The 18,795-nt window shown below is 49.6% G+C and overlaps 1 protein-coding gene across 3 annotated transcripts in view; it reads left to right on the plus strand.

The window, feature by feature from the left end:
* The window catches only part of LOC138119578 (discoidin domain-containing receptor 2-like), a 52,051-nt gene that overhangs the window by 16,393 nt on the left and 16,863 nt on the right, over positions 1-18,795 (plus strand). Inside the window, exons 1-7 of one of the 3 annotated variants that reach the window (XM_069031603.1) lie at positions 306-472; positions 10,230-10,367; positions 12,390-12,492; positions 14,503-14,731; positions 16,386-16,533; positions 16,724-16,829; positions 17,959-18,145. In XM_069031603.1, the coding sequence (XP_068887704.1) occupies positions 10,304-10,367; positions 12,390-12,492; positions 14,503-14,731; positions 16,386-16,533; positions 16,724-16,829; positions 17,959-18,145 (837 nt within the window). In that variant the 5' untranslated portion in view covers positions 306-472; positions 10,230-10,303. Of the gene's footprint in view, positions 1-305; positions 473-10,229; positions 10,368-11,609; positions 11,785-12,389; positions 12,493-14,502; positions 14,732-16,385; positions 16,534-16,723; positions 16,830-17,958; positions 18,146-18,795 lie in introns of those variants that run through there. The other 2 variants (XM_069031605.1, XM_069031604.1) reach the window with 2 other exon arrangements.

Below are 18,795 nucleotides of genomic sequence, written 5' to 3' on the forward strand. Positions count from 1 at the left end.
TGGCTCTGCGGTGCCTGGCCTGCCCCTGGGACTACACGGGCCTTGCTTCCTGAGCAGGAGAGCTGCTTTATGTTGTGGTTTTACTAAATGAATTCAAAGCTTGGCCTTCCTCCAGGCAAAGTCTGGGCCAGGTGCCAGCGGAGCAGCCCCCAGGGAGAGCACTGGAGCAAGGAGGGGCCAACAGCAGGGAAGAGCAGAGGAATCCAAGAAGGCAGATTTGCCTAGAAAACAGCTCTGTTTCCATCTGCTGGGTCAGGAGTTGCTATAGGAACTGGGATGATAGAGGCAGGGCCATCTCCTGGGCCTGTCTGTGTGTACGGAAGGAGGGAGGAGTTACTCAAGTTTGAACATATCATGTGTGTGCTGGTGGAAAGTTGCAAGGAATGTTGAAACTACAGCCTGGCTCAACCTGTGGAGTTCCAAAGAGACATGGCAGTTGTTCCCTCTGCTCAGGAGGCCCTGGCAGAGGCAGGTAGGGTCCTTCCAGCTTAACCTGGCTCTCAGCTTGGGATCAGCTCTCTCCCTTCTCTCCCCTCGTGTTTCTTTCCTTGGATAAAGCCTTTGGAGACTTTCTGGGAGTGGTGGAGGGGTTTGTGGAGGTGGTGATGCTGGGAGGCGAAGGCTTTGCTCCCTTGGCTGGTAGGGAGAGGGTGGCTCTTCCCACCCTGTTTTCCCTCCTGCAGCTCTGAGAGGGTTCACAAATCGTGGGTATTCCCTCAGGGATGTGTGCCTGGGCACCTCTGGGACATGCAGGGTGTTTTGTGGGCACAAATGTGATGCTGGCTGGGGGGTTCTGGGCAGAAGTGGTTTCTGGGGCTCTTGGGGAGCGCGTGCAGTGTTTGAGCTCTGAGGTGCTGCTGAGATGTGCCAGGGCTGAGGCTGGGACAGATGTGCAGGAACTGGAGCTGGCAGCAAGTGCCTTGTGGGCAGTGGGAGGGTGGGGGAATGTTCTCCTGTCCCCTGAGCCCCAGCAGCTCCTGCCCTGCATGAGTTCTGTGCGTGTGCATTGCCTGTGTTCACTCACCTCTTCTCTGGAGGAGAGGCAGACCCTGTCCCCTCCTGAAGCACCTACTGCAATTTTGGCCACCGTCAAAATTTTCAGGCTCCCATTTACCCTGAAACATGGGAGTATGAATATGCAGCCCCTCCAGATGAAATCTGATTTATTTCCTCAGTAAACCCATTTTTTCAGGTGCTGAGAACTTTCCAAAATAGCTGTGTTTCCACCAAGAGTGTTCTGGGGTTGCTCACTGCTCCACAGGTATTTCTTTAATAGGTTTGGCTGAAATTTCATCTGCTTTTTTTGTGTCACAGTGGATAATCTCTTAAAAAAAAAAAAAGAAAAAGAAAAAGGTGGGTAGTGTTGTTTTTCTTTTTGAGAAGCTGCACAATAAGCTGCTGAAAACTGAAATGTGATCTCTATCCACAGAGGCAGAGCTTGCCAAACTGGCTGGGATCACAGCCCACCTACTCAGGCACCCATCTTATCACAGGCACAGGAAAGCCCCAGAGCCTGAGTGCAGCCAGCTGTGGAATAACCTGCCCGTGTAGGAGATAACTTTCTGGCCACATTAATTACTGGTTTGCTTATGGCTGGCTAGAGGAAAATTTATCTCCAGTGTGCTCGCTTTCACTCTGTTAATGGAATTGCAGATGTTCTTATTATGGAGATCTACTTCCAATGTTTTATTGAATTACTCCCACATTGCTCTGTGGCAATATGTCCCAGAGGCTCAATGCAACATGGTATGCTGTGGAATTTCATTTCCTCAGTTTTAATTTGTTGTTTTTTAATTTCAGTTCACTTTCAATATGGAAAAGAGGTAAATGGGGTCCTCTTTTTTTTTTTTTTTTTGGTTTAGGCATCATTGTTTTACATGTTTCTTTTTTCCCCTCTCATCTCTCCTGTTTCTCTTGCCTTTGCCTCAATACCAGGATTTTCCTACTGCTACCTGCCCTATGTGTAATTGCTAAATCTTATTACATCTCTGTGGGCTTCTGTTTTTTGTTCTGTCTTGAGAAAATTTAATCAGAATTGGTCATTCTGCCTTGCCCAAGCTGTGAAATGCTGCTTGAGCTTTTTCTGTGTTCTTGGCTTCTCCTTTGTTTATAAGCAGAACATTTGGTTTGATTGCTTGAAATACATTGTGGTAAGCAAATATCTTCTCTGTCTCTAGTCATGGTAGGTACTTTGCTGGAATGTTTAATTAATGGCAACTTTGTACATGGGGAGTTAAATTTTATCTTGCAGAGCTGTACTAGTAGATAGTAAACCCAGTGGAACATGGTTGGACCTGCGTGGAAATCCTCACTGGAGTCTCCGGGCTCGGTGCTGTGGTTTCAGGTGATGTGTGAGTGTTGCCACTCACTGCTCCCATCTCTGCCAGGCACTTCATAAATTAAACTTTAAAACCACTTTGGGTCGTAAACAAAGTTTGCTCAAGCCAAATGCAACAGCTGTGTGTACCCAGACTTGGCTGCCTTGGCTGGAGGTTGTGCTCAGCCTCTGGAGAAATGGTACCCACTGAGGTCACAGCCTGTATTGTCCCCTCTGGCTCCTGGGGTGCTCTGGGAGGGCTGGAGCACTTCCCCCTCGCTGCATTTTGGTATTTGGAGTTATTGCAATCTGTGGAATGCAGTGAGGGATGATAAGTTATTCTTCTTTCTGATATTGGAAAAGCTTTTTCAAGTCAGTATCTTCCTGTGGCTGTAGGGCATGGCTCTTCACTTTTATTAACATTTTTTGGTGACGCTGGAGCAGAGCCCATAGTGCTCCTCCAGCAAAGGGGCTCTGTGCCAGCTACAGGTGCTCTGAGTTTTATTTTTACAGATATGAAGAGCAATTGCAAAACTCATAAAACACAGCTTTTGAGAATATCATCATTTCTGTGGTGGTTTGATGGAGACTGGATGGGCAGCTCAATTAGCAGATGTTCCAAAATCCTGTTTCTGGTCTGATTTTCACTGAACTCTCTTAGAGTTTGGCTTCCACCCTTGTAAAAATCAGCAGTTCTCAGATACTACTGCAGCTCTATGCAACTGTTTTCTTCTCTTCTGCTTTTGCAAAGAGTTTGCCCCAGTAATCACGTTTTAGCTTTTAAATAGGTTCAGCTATGAGCAATTAGCAAAACAGAGGTTGTAGATAAGGACCAGTTACTGTAAAGTCAGTATTTTTGAAGGTAGGGAGTTGATAAGGAAAGCTAAAGATAACTGAAACAGCACAGCAAATATATCATGGGGCAGTGAGAAGTATTTTAATATCTGTATAACAAAATAAATTTAATCAGCAGTGATTATATTGCTGGGAAAGGTTAAACCCGATTGCTGATAACAATGCAGAGAAGTAAAACATTTCTTTCCCATTTTTGTGGAGAAGCTGGATGATGTTCTCTCAGAATATCTTCTGTTGCACTGGTAACCAGGGAGGGTGTTAAACCCAAGATAACATTTCAAAGTCTTTTGAAACTTGAGCAACATTGGGACTTGTTTGTTTAAAACTAATTGGCAAATCAGCTTTCTGAATCCTGGCTGCCAATTTGTAATAAATCTGGGAAGACCAAAGGAGTTCCAGAAGTTTGGGAAAACATAAATGTTGTAGCAGTGTTTTAAAATACAGAAGGGAGCAGGTGACCAGCAGGCAGTGGGGACCAACCTCTGTCACATTAAAGGAGGAGTTTGCTCAGCGATCCCTGTGCTCTGATGGAAAGCTTTATTGAGATTCCTGCACTGGTTGCCAAAAGTAGCTGCATTGACATCCTATACCTGGATCCTGAGGGATCCAACCCTGCTGTTGACCAAAGGCTGCTGCTCCCAGGAGGCAGAAGAGACTTTGCTTTGAGAGCAGGAGTGTGTTGGATCCCCTGGGCAGGGACTGATCCCTGGCATATCCTTCATGCTTTCCTGGATGCCTCAGCATGGCTGGTGGACTCTGAGCTGAGAAACACCCACCTGAGCAGTTTTGGTGGGCTCTGATCCTTGTCCCCTGTGCCAGGGTGGCAGAGTCTGTCTCCCTGTCGCTCGTCAGCACTGTGTTGAACAAGCTGATTTAGAAAGTGCCACCTGATACCCCTCAAAAATAGTTACCAGTGGGAATGTGATCCCTGCACTCTGTAAGCAGAGGGCTGTGGAGTCGTGCTCCTGCCACGCTCTGACTCCAGTAGGGGACAAACTCAGTTATTCCCAAGTTTCCCTGTGAACAAGCCAGTGGAAGTCACGGCAAAATCTGACTAGAGCTGTCCTACTGCCTGGAGGGAGCCTCTGTCCCACCAGAGAGAAACTTGGGAGAAAATATTAAGTAAATTAGTACTGAAACTTGGCTTCCCTGAGCAGCCTGAAGGAGCCAGGGTGGTTTAGTTGGGACAAGAGGAAACTCTGGGATACCCAAGAGCAGATTATCAAGGAGGTGCATAGCAGAAGGATTGACAGCAATTGTCAGCTGAAATAACAGGAGGTTCTGCCTTGGCATAAAGAAGAATAAAGTTTTCTCTCTGCAGACGGTTGAGCAGTGGGAGATATTGTCCAGAGGGGTGGGGGAGCCTCCATCCTTGGGAGCTTTTAAGACACAGCTAGGCAAAGCCCTGCACAGGCTGCTCTGACATTGGTGCTAACCCTGCTTGGAGCAGGAGGTGGGATTAGATGCTCTCCTGGGGATCTCCTCCAGCCCAAATAATTCTGCGACTCGGGAACCTGATCTCCTTCTGAGTGCAAGTTTGAGCATGGTTAAGTAAAAGGTTATGGTGGAGCCCCCTGAGAATGGGGAGGGAGGAAGGTGGTTTTGATTGAGTGCTCTTAATACCCCATCTGTCATCTCTGTGGTTAACGTGTCGTGGGGATGGTTGCTATGTGAGACTCTGCAGTGGAAGATTGTAGGTCTTGAGAGGAATTGCTGACTTGTAGCTGATATATTTTAAGGATTATTAAAAAAAAGAAAAAGGCAAAAAGCTGGGGAGAGATGCCAGTGTTAAGAAGCAGTGAAATTGTCACTGTGCTGGGTGCTCTTTGGGCCTGTCAGGGTGGGAAGGAAGCTCTGGAAAGGGCCAGTAAGGGACACTGCTGCTTGGGCAGGGAGAAGGGAGGTACTTGGAACTGCTGGTTTGTGCACGGTCTTGTTTCCCTGCCACTTCTGTCCTACAGAAACAGCAGCACTGGAGCCTGGAGTTGGGAACTGGGAACTAGAGCCTCTGCAGCTGAGGGGATGTGTATTTTGGAGGGTGTGCTGGAGGCTCCCCTGCCCCTGCTCTGGGTGGGGGGTTCCTGGGGAGTGTCCATGTCCTGAGCAGGGGGTCTGGCAGGTCTGCCTTGGGTCATGGGAAGTGCTTCCAGGTTCCTCAGTTGAGATGAGCAGAGTTCCCATGCCCTGGGTTGGTGGGGAAGCTTTGGTTTTGGTTTAGCTGAGCTAAACCCCACCATTGTGGTGCAGTGGATTTGCATTTCCTTATCTTTGGCTTTGTCTTTCTAATGGTTTCTAATCTTGGCTTTGTTACTTGGATGGATTAAATTACATTTAATGCATGTTCAATTATCTCCAAGTCTGGTTTTGTGACAGAAGTGCTCTGGGCAGTTTTACAGACTGAGGACACCCCACTCCTGCAGGACTGGCTGACAGGCAGTGGGAAAAAGCTGGAGGATTTATTGGTCTTGTGCAGAAACACCGGCACCTCTCTGGGCTGTAGCTGAGGCACTGCCTCATGTTTGAGTCCACGGGCTGAAGCTCCTCCAAGTGTTAAATGCTGTGGCGTGGGTGACCAGAGTGCTGTTTTTCTCCTAAAATCTAGCAGGAGTGAGCTGTCACTTTCTTCATAACCCCATTAGGATGTTTGGTTACAACATGGAAAACGAGGCTCAAACCCTCCTCAGCCTCAGGGCAGGACTATCCCCCACCTCTTAAGAGGGTGACCACAAAGTACACCCAGACCTCGATTCTTTCCTCTGCCACTGCCTCAGACCCAGTGTGATGTCCCTGTCACCACCCCAGGTGCCACTCCTGAATATTGTCCTTTTAGTGCCACATTCGTGTCTCTTCCAACAGGTCTCCTAATGCCAACTCAAAGATTATACTGGAGCCTATTCCTGTCTCAATTTCCCTGTTCCTGCAATTTACTTCTCACACGTATCTTGATTAACCCAACCTTTTCACCTAAAATCTGTTTGCTTTTATCTGTCCAGCCTTGTTGCTGCTCTGGACATCACTCTGTGGTGTCACTATTTCTGCCCAGTGTCCCCCACCATGTTCCTAACATTACAATGGGTTTTTCCTCTTTCTGACCATCTCTGTTGGTGCCTAAATCCAAAATCTCCTGCTGTAGCCTTGCACTTCATGCCAGGATCTTGCTGCCCTGTTACTCTGGCACTATGATTTTTGATGTCACTGTTGGCACTTAGTTTGTCCAGGTGCCACCTACGTGTCGTGTAGAGACCTCTCCATTTCTGCCTGGTAGATTGAATCCAGGGAGAGAGAAACCACACTCTGAGTTCACTTGAGGGGCAATTTGTTGCCTTCTTTTCACACAGGGCTCCTGCTCAAGCGGCGTGGCTTGGTCCATCCTTCACCCTCCAGCAGCTCTGCTGGAGTGGGTGGCCATGTTTTTTCAGTCTTGTGCCAGTATTTGAATTGCAAACTGAGCAGAACATTTTAAAAAGTGATCAGAATTCTTTCTGTTAAGTGTTTTCATCACCAAATTCTGTTTGGTCCAAGCTGGAGCTGCGTGGGCTTCAGGGGAGGACTGCTGAGGCTGGGGTCTCTCAGATTAACTCTGAGGCAAAGAGAAATGCTCTACCATTGTTTTGGAGCCAGAAAAATGGGAATCACACTTCCCAGCCTCTTGTTTCTTCAGACATCAGATATTGCCGCAGTTATTAGCTTTGCTGCTTCCTCCTTGAATTCCTTTAGGAATGCTAGGAGATGCCATCCAGTCCTGATTGTTCCTGGACCTCTTCTGGGGATGGCTTGATCTAGGATAGATCCTCCTGTCCTGCACAGGGCTCTGTGTGTGATACACTCTGTGTCTTGCCCACGACCGTGGAGTTTCTTGGCGCGGCTCTGGGCATCTGGAATGGGATTCCTGCAGCAAACCCTCCGGTCCCACTCCGGGGTAACGATCTGCAAAGGAACCAGTTAAAACAAATGCCTGTTTCAGTTGGGATCCAGAGAGGCTTGCAAACATGCCAGACCTCCGTAATGGATCTCTGGAGGGAGAACAGTACCTGGAGGAGCTCCAAGTCCCACCTTCTTCATGCACATCACTAAAGAATAGCTCCCTCCTGTGCTCGCTGAGCCTTTCTGTGCCGGGGACAGCGCTGGGTCACAGCCAGCTGCTTCTCTGTGGAGGCACGGACTGGCTTTTCAGGCACGGTATCTGCGGGTTTATTGGGGAAAAGTGCCCTCTTTTGCATTTCTTGGTGAGTTTTTCAACAAGTAGATTTTTTTTTTCCACTCTCCCAATGATTGTAACAGGATTTTATTCTCCTGCAGCCAGCTGTTAGCAATTAGCAACTTGATCCAGTCGGGCTTGGGAACAGAGTTTAACACTTTCTTGCCTCTCAGAGGATGTTGCTAATCCTGTTTTTGCTGGTTTCAGGCTTGTGCTGTAGTTTTGGCACTTGGTGTGTATGTGTGGGCAGGGTGGGAAGATAGGCGTGAGTAGAGCAAAGGACTCTAATGCAGCTGAAAGAAAAGTATTGAGCCATTTACACAGCAAAAGTCTTTAGTAGAATGATTTCCAAGCAGTTTGTACAAAGGGTTGTATTTAGGAGTAATTCCAGTGTGCCCTAGCTTTGGGAAGTGTGCAGTTTGGGAGTCTAGTCTACTCCTGGCTGAGATTAAGACTCAGCACCAATCAACACCAGTAGTTCTTCGAGCAGTGATTTCTGCAGTTGGAGCTCCTGAGTGGGGCTGAACCTCCTTCAAAATGTTTCACCCTCCAAAGGGGTGAAAACCACTCTTGGTGACCGTGCTTAGAACAGCAGCTGCTGTGGAGCACTAAAAGATGAGAAATGGCCTTGTTTGCTCCCTCTGTGCATCACCTCTCCCAGGACTCACTGACAGGCACTTTGTGGTGGTCCAGGACTGGGAACCAAATGTGATGGGAAAAACAAACCCAGCAGAACCTGAACCAGCTGCTGAAGTCCCTGTGCAGGGCTGAACTGCTGGGAACAGTTCACCGCTGCCACCTAGAAAGGTGAGAATTCACGTTACCAAACTGGGAGTGACAGGACTAGTCCAGACCAGCCTTTTCCTCTGTCAACAGCAGAAACACATCCAGAGAGGATTCATCCTGCTTGTCTTGGATACTGTTTAGGCAAAGGCCAAATTTGAAGTTAAAGCCTTGATGTTGATGACAGGTCCCTTTCTCAGGTCCTGTGGCAGGACTGTCTCCCCTAGTGCTGAACTCTCTGCAGTTCCCTTTGCAGGTCTGGCTCTGGGAGCTCCCAGGACACCTTGGCAAATCACCTGCATAAATGAGCACCCACCAAGTCTGTCTTCAAACTCTGCCCCAAAACTCTTTACAAAGTCTGCCTCCACTTGAGTACACGATGTGTCTCCTCTGTGGGAGTTGCAGCCTGCCCTGGGATGGTGGGAATCGCTGTGTTTTCATCAGCGATCACCTCCTTCCATTCCAGGGGGAGAGGATGACCTTGGATGCACAAACAGCTTGGTCAAAACCTCTTCTGTGGTCGCCAGACCCTCCTGCTGAGACCTGGGCTTGTGCTTTGCTTTTGAAGGCTCACCACAGGGGATGCCACGGGATCGCAGCTCCTTCCCAGCTCTGGCCAGGGTGCTCATGTGGGAATCAGGAGGTGGCTGAAGCAGGAGGGACCTGGTGATTTTAAGGCGTTCTTTGGGTGCCTGGCTGGGTACAGCACGGCACAGCCACAGCCATTATTAGCTCCCCCTCCTGCCTGCATGTTTGGCTTCCTTCCCAAGAAGGCCCTTAGTTGTTTTTCAGGCTCACAGCCATCTTTTCTGATGGAATCCAGCAGGGACAATGGCCAGTAGCATATCCTTAGGAAAGAGAATAAAAACAGGGCAAGCTCCAGTGATTCTAACCCCAATTTAGCTTCTGGGCGTCCAGCAATCTGCGGCTGGGGGATTTCCCGAGCCAAAGGTTTTACCTTTGGATTTAAGAAGCTGTGGTGTATCTGTCTGTTGTGAATGTATCCAGTTCCTTGGGTATCCACGGCAACTCAGGGCTGTTGTACAGTTTAATTATGTTGGGTGGGAAAAGAGAGCCTTTTGTTACCAATCTCTGAGCTAATGGCATCTGATGCTCCTGCATGCATGCCTGCACTGGCACAGTGATGGGCCTTTTTATAGCCTCTCCTCCTTTGCTAACAAATCCCAACAGTCAGCGTTGCCTTTTTACTACCACTCCGAGGATTCTTGAGCAAACACCCTCTGGTCCTGGCAACTTTACATTTATTGATTTGTTCTGTTTTCTTTTCTCCTGGCATTCCATTATGAGACAGAGCCCCTAACCTGCCTTCTGCAAAGTTATCCTCCAGGATGGGAGCCTCCCGAGGCTCTCTGTAGTGAATGTGAACACAAAGAATTCACATAGCTGCTGATCTGACCTCCTGTTCCTTTAGGTGTTATCATGGCTTTCCAATGAAATTGCCATTGTTTAAGCCCTTTGCTATTTTCCCGGTTTCCAAACAGGAAATGAAGTGTGCTCGCCCGTGTGAGTGCACATGCACTTTTGGCAGCAGTGGGGATGTGCAGGGAGAGGTTATTTTCACCCTGTTTTGGACCTTAAGGTTGTGTGGCAACTTCCAAGCTGCCTGCTTGGCTACTTGGTGCCAAGGTAGAGGTGGATAAAGCCTGCTTGGGGAGCCAGGTTCATTTGTAGCTGCAGTTTCACTACTTGTTAATTTAAGAAGGAAAGTGAAGAATTGATGAGGGAGAGACTACTTTGAGGGAGATTACGTTGCACTGGACTTGTTTAAGAGCAGTTAAGAGGGTACATCCATCCACCCAGGAGCCATGGCAGCTGAGGGCCTGGGAGATGGGTTGCATTGGTAGCTTTAGGGCTGATGTAAACAGTCAAGTGATCATTGGTTCTTCACTAAATTTCTGATCTGGTGATGAGCAGAGCAGGGCTGAGGTCAAAGACACTCTTGAAGGCAGGGAAGATTGCCCAGCCTGTCACGAGGCAATGACACACAGCAACCCTACAGCCCAGAGAAGTCCTCTCTCTGGAGGACTCATCCTCTCTCTCTGCTTTGTCTTTCAGAGATGTAGATGGCAGCTGCTGCCTTTGAAGGACTCGCACCCGTCTGACCCTGCGCAGCACCTCCGGTTGCTACCATGATCTTCTGCATGTTGCTGCTGGCCTCCCTGCCCGAGCCCTCTGGCACCGAAGTCAACCCTGGTAGGGAGCTGCCAGGCTGGGAGAGGACTCATCTCCCACCTTTTGTGTGCTCCTTCTCAGCCTGTCTTTGCTTCTCACAGGGACTGAGTGTAAAGGCTGCATGTGGAGATAATCACTAACGTAGTTCCCCAATGTCCTCTGGACTGAGATGTTCCCAGACAGTTGTGCTGGATTGGGACACTCTCCTGGCAGTCCAAGGAAGCCCCAGGCACATGGATATCCTCCATTCTCTGCCCACTCAGGCCTGTCTTGAGCTCTGAATATCCCTGCATTGCTCTGACTGTGTGGCCTGCAGAACAAACCTGGCTCCAGACTGGCTCAGAGGTTCCATGCTCGCTGTGGAAAACAAATTACCAGTTAGCAAAGCATCAGCCACAGCTCTCCAGCCAGCAAGGGGCATTCTGGAGAGAGAACTGTGGAAGGAAAGATAGAAAACCTTACCTTGCACAGAGCTAGGGTGGAGATAGGGATATGAGCCTGAGTCCCTGTGGGGGGCAGGACCTCTTATGCTACAGCATTTGGCAAGATACAGTCATGATGATGATGGATAAGATAATGGTCTGCGATGTGTTGCAAAAATTCCTCTAATGAGGTGTTTTGAGCTGGAGACAGTCTGTGAAATAAATAAGTTTAATCCTTTTCCAGCTTGGCTGAAGGTGTGGTGAGGCAGCAGTGCTGCCCTGAGGGCTTGTGCTGGCTCTGCTGGGGCTGGCTCTGTTTGTTTGGAGCCCTTTGTGGCTGGCTCTGACCCTGCTCTGGCCTGTGGATATTTGAAGAGGTTTGAGGTTGTGCTGCAACCAGCCAGAAGTGCAATGAGGGCTGTGGGGGGGAGCTCAGCAGCATTCCTGGGCTCCCTGTTACACAGCATTCCCTGCACTGTGCACCCCACCACACACCCAGTGTGGAACTGGGGCTGCCATCTGGTTCTGGTGGTTAAACCTCATGGAGAAAGGGTGATGGCAGCTGGAGGGTCAGTCCCACACAGATTCCTTCTGATGCTGATTGGTACAGGAGTCAGTGTACCCAGAGGTGCAGGAATACCTCTTCCATGCCAGCTCCAGGGAGGTGGGTGGGCTCTGAGCACAGGTCTGTGGTCCCACCCTCCTGCAGGAATCTCTTCCACCAAGAAATAACCACTCACACATCTCAGCTCTGCCTGTGACATCCTCAGGCAGCTCTGCTTCCCCAGCTGCCCCAGCTGCTCTGATGCCTCTGCCTGGAGCTGTGCCCTGCTCTTCCCAGACAGATTCCAGCACCATGGCCCAGCTGGTGCTCCTTGGCTGTGATGCCACAGGCTCCATGGGTTATCCTGACCTCCAGATCTACTCCAGGAGCAGCCTGAAGTATATCCTGCATGTCCTTATAAACCACAGGGGCTGCTGTGTGGGTGATTTCAGACCTGTATAGCAGGGTCCTGGTGAGTCCTCTTGTCTTGCAGCAGTTGTTTGACCTCACTGACAGATGGGCTGGGCCACCTCTCTGAGCCCCAGTGTCTCCTGAGTGCACAGTGAGTCCTGGTGGCACCTAAACAGAACCCAATGATGGTTTTGCTCAAGATATGTGCATTTGGTGAGAGCCTCATGCTGCTTGTTTTGGTGAGAGCTGTGCCCACCCACAGAGTGCATCCTTCAGTGCCAAGGACGCTCTGGGTTCTGCTGCCAGCCCTGGGGTTGTGAACAAATGGGTTTTGTTCAGGATTGCAGGAAGACTCAGTCCCCCAGAGTCCTTCCCAGCCAGCTCTCTATCTGGCATTGCTGGACAGTGTGTGTCTGACCTTTAAATAAGGTGTGACCAGACAGGATTCCTGCTGCAGGAGCACAAAAAGCACTTTCTGCTTTCAAATGGTGACCCCACCCTTTTGGAAAATCTGCATGTGTTTACCCACAGTTCAGCAAGAGTTGTACTGCTCTGTGGTGGGACAGGTGAGAGTGACCACACGGGCATGACAGGCTTTTCATGAAACTTGCCTGGTGATTTTAAAAGAAATGAGTGCTGATCTTTGCTTTGTGTTCCCATTTGCAGCAATCTGTCGTTACCCCCTGGGGATGCATGAGGGAACCATCCGGGATGAGGACATCACTGCTTCCAGCCAGTGGTACGACTCCACAGGGCCCCAGTATGCACGGTGGGTTCACCTCTGACAACAGATTTAGTCCTTTTCCCCTCTAGATACCCAATGTGTGGTTGAGGAAGATCTCCCACCCTTAAAAACCTCATTCGCTGCTTCCGTATTCAATCTGGTTAGAGCACAGTGAGAGGCCAGGAGGCAATGGCAATGGTCACAGCTGTGATACAGGAAATTCTGCTTAAATATTAAGGAAAAAAAATCCTTCTCTATGACAATGAAGTGGTGGGACAGGGATCCAGAGAGGTGGTGGTGTCTCAGTGTTTGGGGACCTGGCTGTACCAGGCCTTGAGCAACACAGGGTGGCCTTGGAGCTGGCCCTGCTGTGAGTGGGGGATTGGACTGGAGACTCTGAGGTTGCCTCTGACTTCCATCTTTCAGTCACTCTGTGAATAAATCTCCAAAGGATTTGTGACTTACAGGTCACCCAGGGACAGTGCCCCTGGGATTCTTGTGGAGTGCTTTAAACTAAGTCATAGGAAATCCTTTGCAAGTATGAACATTTCAACAGCATCCTATTGAGGAAATGGGCTGTGCTCACTCTGACTCAAAAACCTTGGAAAGGCAGAGTTAAGGAATTGTTAAGCAAGCAGCTAAATTATTTTCTTCACTGTCAAGGAGGCCTACAGTCCTTATCATAAGCTTTGCTTTTTTTTTTTTTTTTTTCTCATTTTATTTCTCTCAAAGCTACTAACTGATGATTCACAAGAGTTGCAAATGTGAATTTCCTTAGAATTGTTTGTAGTGGTGATATCAAACATTCCTACAGCTTTGGTGAAAGTCAGGTAAGAATTTCAGGTTAACAATGCTACTGATATTTTTATGATGAATTCAGGCAGTCCAAAATCATAAAATTCTCCTAGTACTCAATTATTATTTTTTCTTAATACGTGGTAGAGCGATGATGCTCAGTGTGCTGTGTTTTAATAGTGTTTGAACAGGCCTGTGGGTCTGAATGCTGGGAGATTTGTCCTCTGAGCATGGCTTATGTCCAGTGCTGCAAACACTCTGGGCATCACTTACCATCTGTTACCATCCTCTCTTTGCTGGGGCAGCTGGATGTCCACAGGGTGAAGGCATGAAGCTGACCTTGTTTGGTCAGAGTTGTCCCATGCAGATGTCTGTCCCTGTCACTTCAGTCACCCTTCCTGCCTTTTTTAGAGCTTCTTTTACTTGCTATTCTAGTGTTAGAAAGTCTTGCACAAACAGCTGCCCAGCCAGAGATTAAAATCTCCTCTGGGCTGAGCCTTGACCTTCCGTGTCTCCTCCCAGGTACCACCTTCCCTGGTGCACTCACTGATCCCATCAGCTGGAGGTGGGGTTAGCTGTCTGAAAACCAAGGGCACTTCAAGGGCTTGCTGTTGGCTAAGAGATCCCTGTTGCTAAAAAACCCACACATTTTTCTGGTGTCCAGATAAAATTTTTACAAATACAGCTCTCACAGTATTCAGCTTAGGAGCAGACACTTCCCACCACTCTCCTGGCAGTGTCCTGCACCAGCAGCTCTGATGACTGCAGGAAATGTGAAATATGTGTTGAAATGACCCACAATAATTTTGTGGCAGAGCTTTTCTTGCTAAAATTTATTTTTAAGGTTGCTCATTTTTGAGCTTTGTAGAGCTTGCAGGAGGTGCTCAAGCAGAAGTTCAGGCCTTACCAAGTGGGGTTCAGGAGCAGTGAGGATGCACTTTAGTAGCAAGGTGCTACAGAGCAACAAGCAGTTCCCTACTGAGCAGCAGGATTGTTTCTGATCAAGGTGGAAGTTCATGTCCAGGAAAAAAAATTACTTGGATTAGTTAATGAAAGAGATCTGGAACTGAGGAGCTGTTCTGTATATGGCAAAAGTGCCTGTAGGACTTGAGTCTCAGCTGACCATGATCCCAAAGGGCAGAGGTATTTGGTAGCCATTGCTGATTTGGTTGCTTCCTCCCAATCCTCGAAGTTCCAGGTGTTTCCTCAATTAATCATTGGAAATCGGATTCTTTTTAATGCCTGTGGTTTTCCCCTCAGGTTACAGAGGGAAGAGGGGGATGGAGCCTGGTGCCCAGCTGGTTTGCTGGAGCCTGAAGATGTGCAGTTCCTGCAGATCGACCTGCACAAGCTGTTCTTCATCACCCTGGTGGGCACCCAGGGCCGGCACGCCCGCGCCACGGGCAAGGAGTTTGCCCGCGCCTACCGCATCGACTACAGCCGGAATGGGGAGCGCTGGATCTCCTGGAGGGACCGCCAGGGCAGGAAGGTGAGTGTGGGGGGAGCTGAGCCTGCTTGGAAAGCTGCACTGTGCAAGGCACACCCTCCCCATCCTGCTTAATGCACTGTACTTCATCCCGGCTCTGCTGGAGCAGCGTGTTCTGCCTCAGTTCTGTGCTTGCTGTGCATCATCCAGCGGCGCTGTGTCATTCCTGATGAGGGGAGCACTGGGATCAGCAGTGGCCAGGACTGGAAACTGCTGCTGAGTTTGTCTCACACACAATTGATTTGGGTTTTCTGGGCCCCACGTGCTCAGGAGCAGCAACCTCATGGTGTGGAGATGCCACACAAGGTGCATCGTCTCATTGCTTCTCTCAGCAGATGGGAAGGATTCCCAGCTCTTCCACTTGGAGCTGCTGCAAAGGTGGTTTTTTTCTGAGGGGATGCCTGAAACTTTCTTCCTTTGCCCATGTCCCCTGACCTGATCCCCCGAATCAGGAAAACTGTGGCTCTTCACTACCTGTCTGTGCATGTCCCAAACACCACATGGGCGTCCCTCTCTTAGACACCTGTTTCTAAACAAGCTTAGAAGCTGCCAAACAGATGCCTGCTGATTTAAAATAGGAGGGGGTGGCAGGGAGCTAAGGAGTTTCTGGGTGTCTGATAGCAGTGTTTGGTGTATGGATGTTGAGGAGGAAGGAGTTTACAGAGTAGGAAATGTGCTGAGCCCCCACACTCAGAGGCTTCCCCCCTCACCACAGTTGTCTCATGCTGTCTCCAGACCTGAGCACAGAGCTCTGGTCATGTTCATAAGCCTTTGTGAAACTTCCCCTGGGAATGAATCCCCTGGAAATCTCACCTGCAGCTCATCTGGCCTGGTCACCCTGCCTCAGACTGGCTTGTGGAGTCTGAAGACCTGAGTCAGACTTGGGAGGTACTGGGTGTGGTGATGTTTTCTTGTGCTGGGGGTGCTTTGAAGTCCCGGCAGGGTCTGCAGTGCGGTATTTGGTAACAGCTCTTAGCTTGTTAATGAATTATTTGCTCCCTCAGACCTTTGATCAGCTGTTTGGCCACTACCATTTTCTTTTTTTGGTGGCACACGTTTTGGTGTGTGCTACAAAAGCTGTGTTTGTGGGATGGGAGAGGAAGTCAAAATAAACAACGGAGTGTTCCCAGGACAACAGTGGCACTGAGGGGAAGGGGAGAGTGAAGGTCCCTGCCCTATCACTGCACTGTAGCAGGATGGGGTGGCTGTGGTGATGCTGAACACCTCAGTCCAAGATACCTCCTCTGGAATTGTGTTGGCTTGTAGAGGTAGGGCATCAGGACCCTCTGCCTGGTAACTGGTGATGAGGGCAAGCTCTGTTACCTGTTGCTGGAATGCACGTGGATCACTTGAAGGAAGGGGGTTGCATCCAGTCACTGGAGCTCCCTGCAACATCCACTCACACCTTCACTCCCACCTGCCTCTCTCCTCTCCCTCAGTGCTGCCTGGGGGGGCCTGCAGCAGGCAGGAGGTGAAATGGCAGCACCCCTCACACCCTACCAGCCACAGAAGGAGCAGGGGAGCTGCAGCAGCTCCTTCCCTGCAGATTCCACACGGGGAAGCTCCCAGGTTTCAAACAAAGGGGGTACAGGAGCACCACAGTGCAGCCCAACAGCACAACAGGAAGGAGCTGCTGCTAAGGCTCTCTCTCCTCCAGGTGATCGATGGCAACACCGACACGTACGACGTGGTGTTGAAGGACCTGCGGCCTCCCATCATCGCGCGCTTCGTGCGCCTCATCCCCGTCACCAAGGCGCCCATGACCGTGTGCATGAGGGTGGAGCTCTATGGCTGCGTCTGGCACGGTGAGTGCCCGTTCCCACGCCTGGCACTGCGCTGCCTGGGGCTCCCCTGCACCCCCACGTGTGCAGAGGGAATCCCCAGCCCGTGGAACTGCTGCTGTTGGTCCGCGTCATAAATTAAAGTGCCGTACGGACAGGGGTGGTGAGAGGCTGCTGCTGCTCTGTTTCTGAGGTGTATGGCCTTGTTTTTTAGATGGTTTGGCATCCTACAGCATCCCTGAAGGAGGGACAATAGCAGCTCCTGGCTTCCCCATTGTTTATCTGAATGACTCGACCTACGATGGCTACCAGGAACGCAGGTGGGAGAAGTTGTCCTGTTCTCTCTCTGTCACTGTGCAAATTCTCTTCTTTCCTACTCACCCTGTCACTGGTACCTTGTATCCCAAACATTTCCTCGTGCTTGTAGGATGCTGCAAGATGCTGGGTAGCAATGTATTTATATATTATCTGATGTTTTCACACGGGGCTGATACAGTCGAGCCTGGATATTTAAAAAAAAAAAAAAAAAAAGGGTTTTTATGTAGAGAAATGAGTATGTGTTGCATGTAGCTGTCCAGCATTAACTTAGGAACCTGCTGGAGAGTGTCAGGGAGCTGCAGATGTAGGTGCAAAACCCAAACTGCTAAGCCAGGACTCTTTGGAACTACTTAACCTCTAGTTTACATGCCCGATTGGCTTGGAAGTAGGAATCTGCCTCTTCCAGCTGTTAATCCTGGTTTGGAGTTCAAAGGCACCTGTTCCTGTGCTGCAGTGACAGGAGGGCTCACCTGGGATGGACTTGCAGAGCCAAGGACTTGCAGAGGGGGTCAGGATTGTGCCACGTTGGCATCTTCTCCTCTGGAACAGTGCTGGAAAACTGCATAATGGTCTCTGCACCCTCAGATAGGAGTGGAACGAGGCAGAGTCCTGGCAAAGAGTCCAATCAGCCTGGGAAAGAGCCAATAACGCTCTCCTCTTGCACAAGGAGCAGTGCCAGAAATGATCCTGGTTAGAGCTGGCTGTGGTCTCACTCCCCCCTTCCCTGCTGGGAAGCCTGCAGGACTTTCCCACTGCTTCCCCCAGCACAGGATGAGCAGAGCTCCTCCCATGCAGCTGCATGGTGGGATGCTGCACTTCCAGCTCTGTTGGGAGAACACACAGACTCATTTTCCATAGAGTCTGTTTTTGTTCTCCAGAGGCTCTGGCTCTAGCTCAGCTTTGCTCTTAGCCCTTGACAACAGTGCAAAAACTTCTGTCTTTTCCCAAGCTGGGAACCATGTTAAAATCCCAGCCCAAACAGCATCAAGGTGGTGCTGTATAAGAACAGGGAGCGAGTTCTTGCCCAGGATGGGTTAAGAGTGGGAAAACTGATGTTTTCCTGGTACCAGTTGGAAGACCCATGTGGTTTCCCACTGGAGCTCTGGCTGACTGTTGGTTCTCCCTGGCCAGGCACCTGTATGGAGGGCTGGGCCAGCTCACAGATGGAGTGCTGGGGCTGGATGACTTCACCCAGAGCCACCAGTACCGCGTGTGGCCGGGCTATGACTACGTTGGCTGGAAGAACGAGAGCTTCAGCAAAGGCGCTGTGGAAATGGAGTTCCAGTTCGACCGCCCACGGAACTTCACCTCCATGAAGGTAACTCAGCCTGGACCCTCTCCAGGGGGACAAGCCTTGGGTCTAGGGGCTTCCAGGTTGCCCCTTTGGGTCATTGAATGGCTTGGAAGGGACCTTAAAGCTCATCTCGTTCCACCCTCTTCCACAGGCAGGGACACCTTCCACTAGACCAGGTTGCTCCAAGCCCCGTCCAACCTGGCCTTGAATCCTCTTCCAAAAGCATGAGGATACAGGAGGTGCCTGACAGCAGAATTTGAGCAGGAGATATCCCAAGTTTTCCAGTGTAGAAAGGTGAAGCAGGTGAGCACTTGCTTCTTTAGAGCTCAGACTCTCCTTCCAGTATTTGGCTTGAAGGAATAAAAAGCAGACACCTGAAGCAGTGTTTAGGCAGCTGAGATGGATTTAGGATGTAGGATTTACTGACCCTGGAGGTAAAGGAATGTGGCTGCGCTTCCATTTTGATTTCTCTGGATGCCTCAGCCTGTGCTTGTGCTGTGGGAAATTGTTTAAACACACAGGAAAAACAAGAGCTGAACTTTGGATCTGTAGTAAACAGCAGGATCTTTTAAAAAGGATTGGTGGCTTTTCTTGTAGAGATTTCAAATGAAGGAGAACCCACCACATCCTTAAGTAAATTGTTTTGGTGGTTACTTACTCTGGTTTTATTTTGT

This window comes from Aphelocoma coerulescens, chromosome 17 (assembly GCF_041296385.1).
Source record: "Aphelocoma coerulescens isolate FSJ_1873_10779 chromosome 17, UR_Acoe_1.0, whole genome shotgun sequence".
Classification (NCBI taxonomy): Eukaryota; Metazoa; Chordata; class Aves; order Passeriformes; family Corvidae; genus Aphelocoma; species Aphelocoma coerulescens.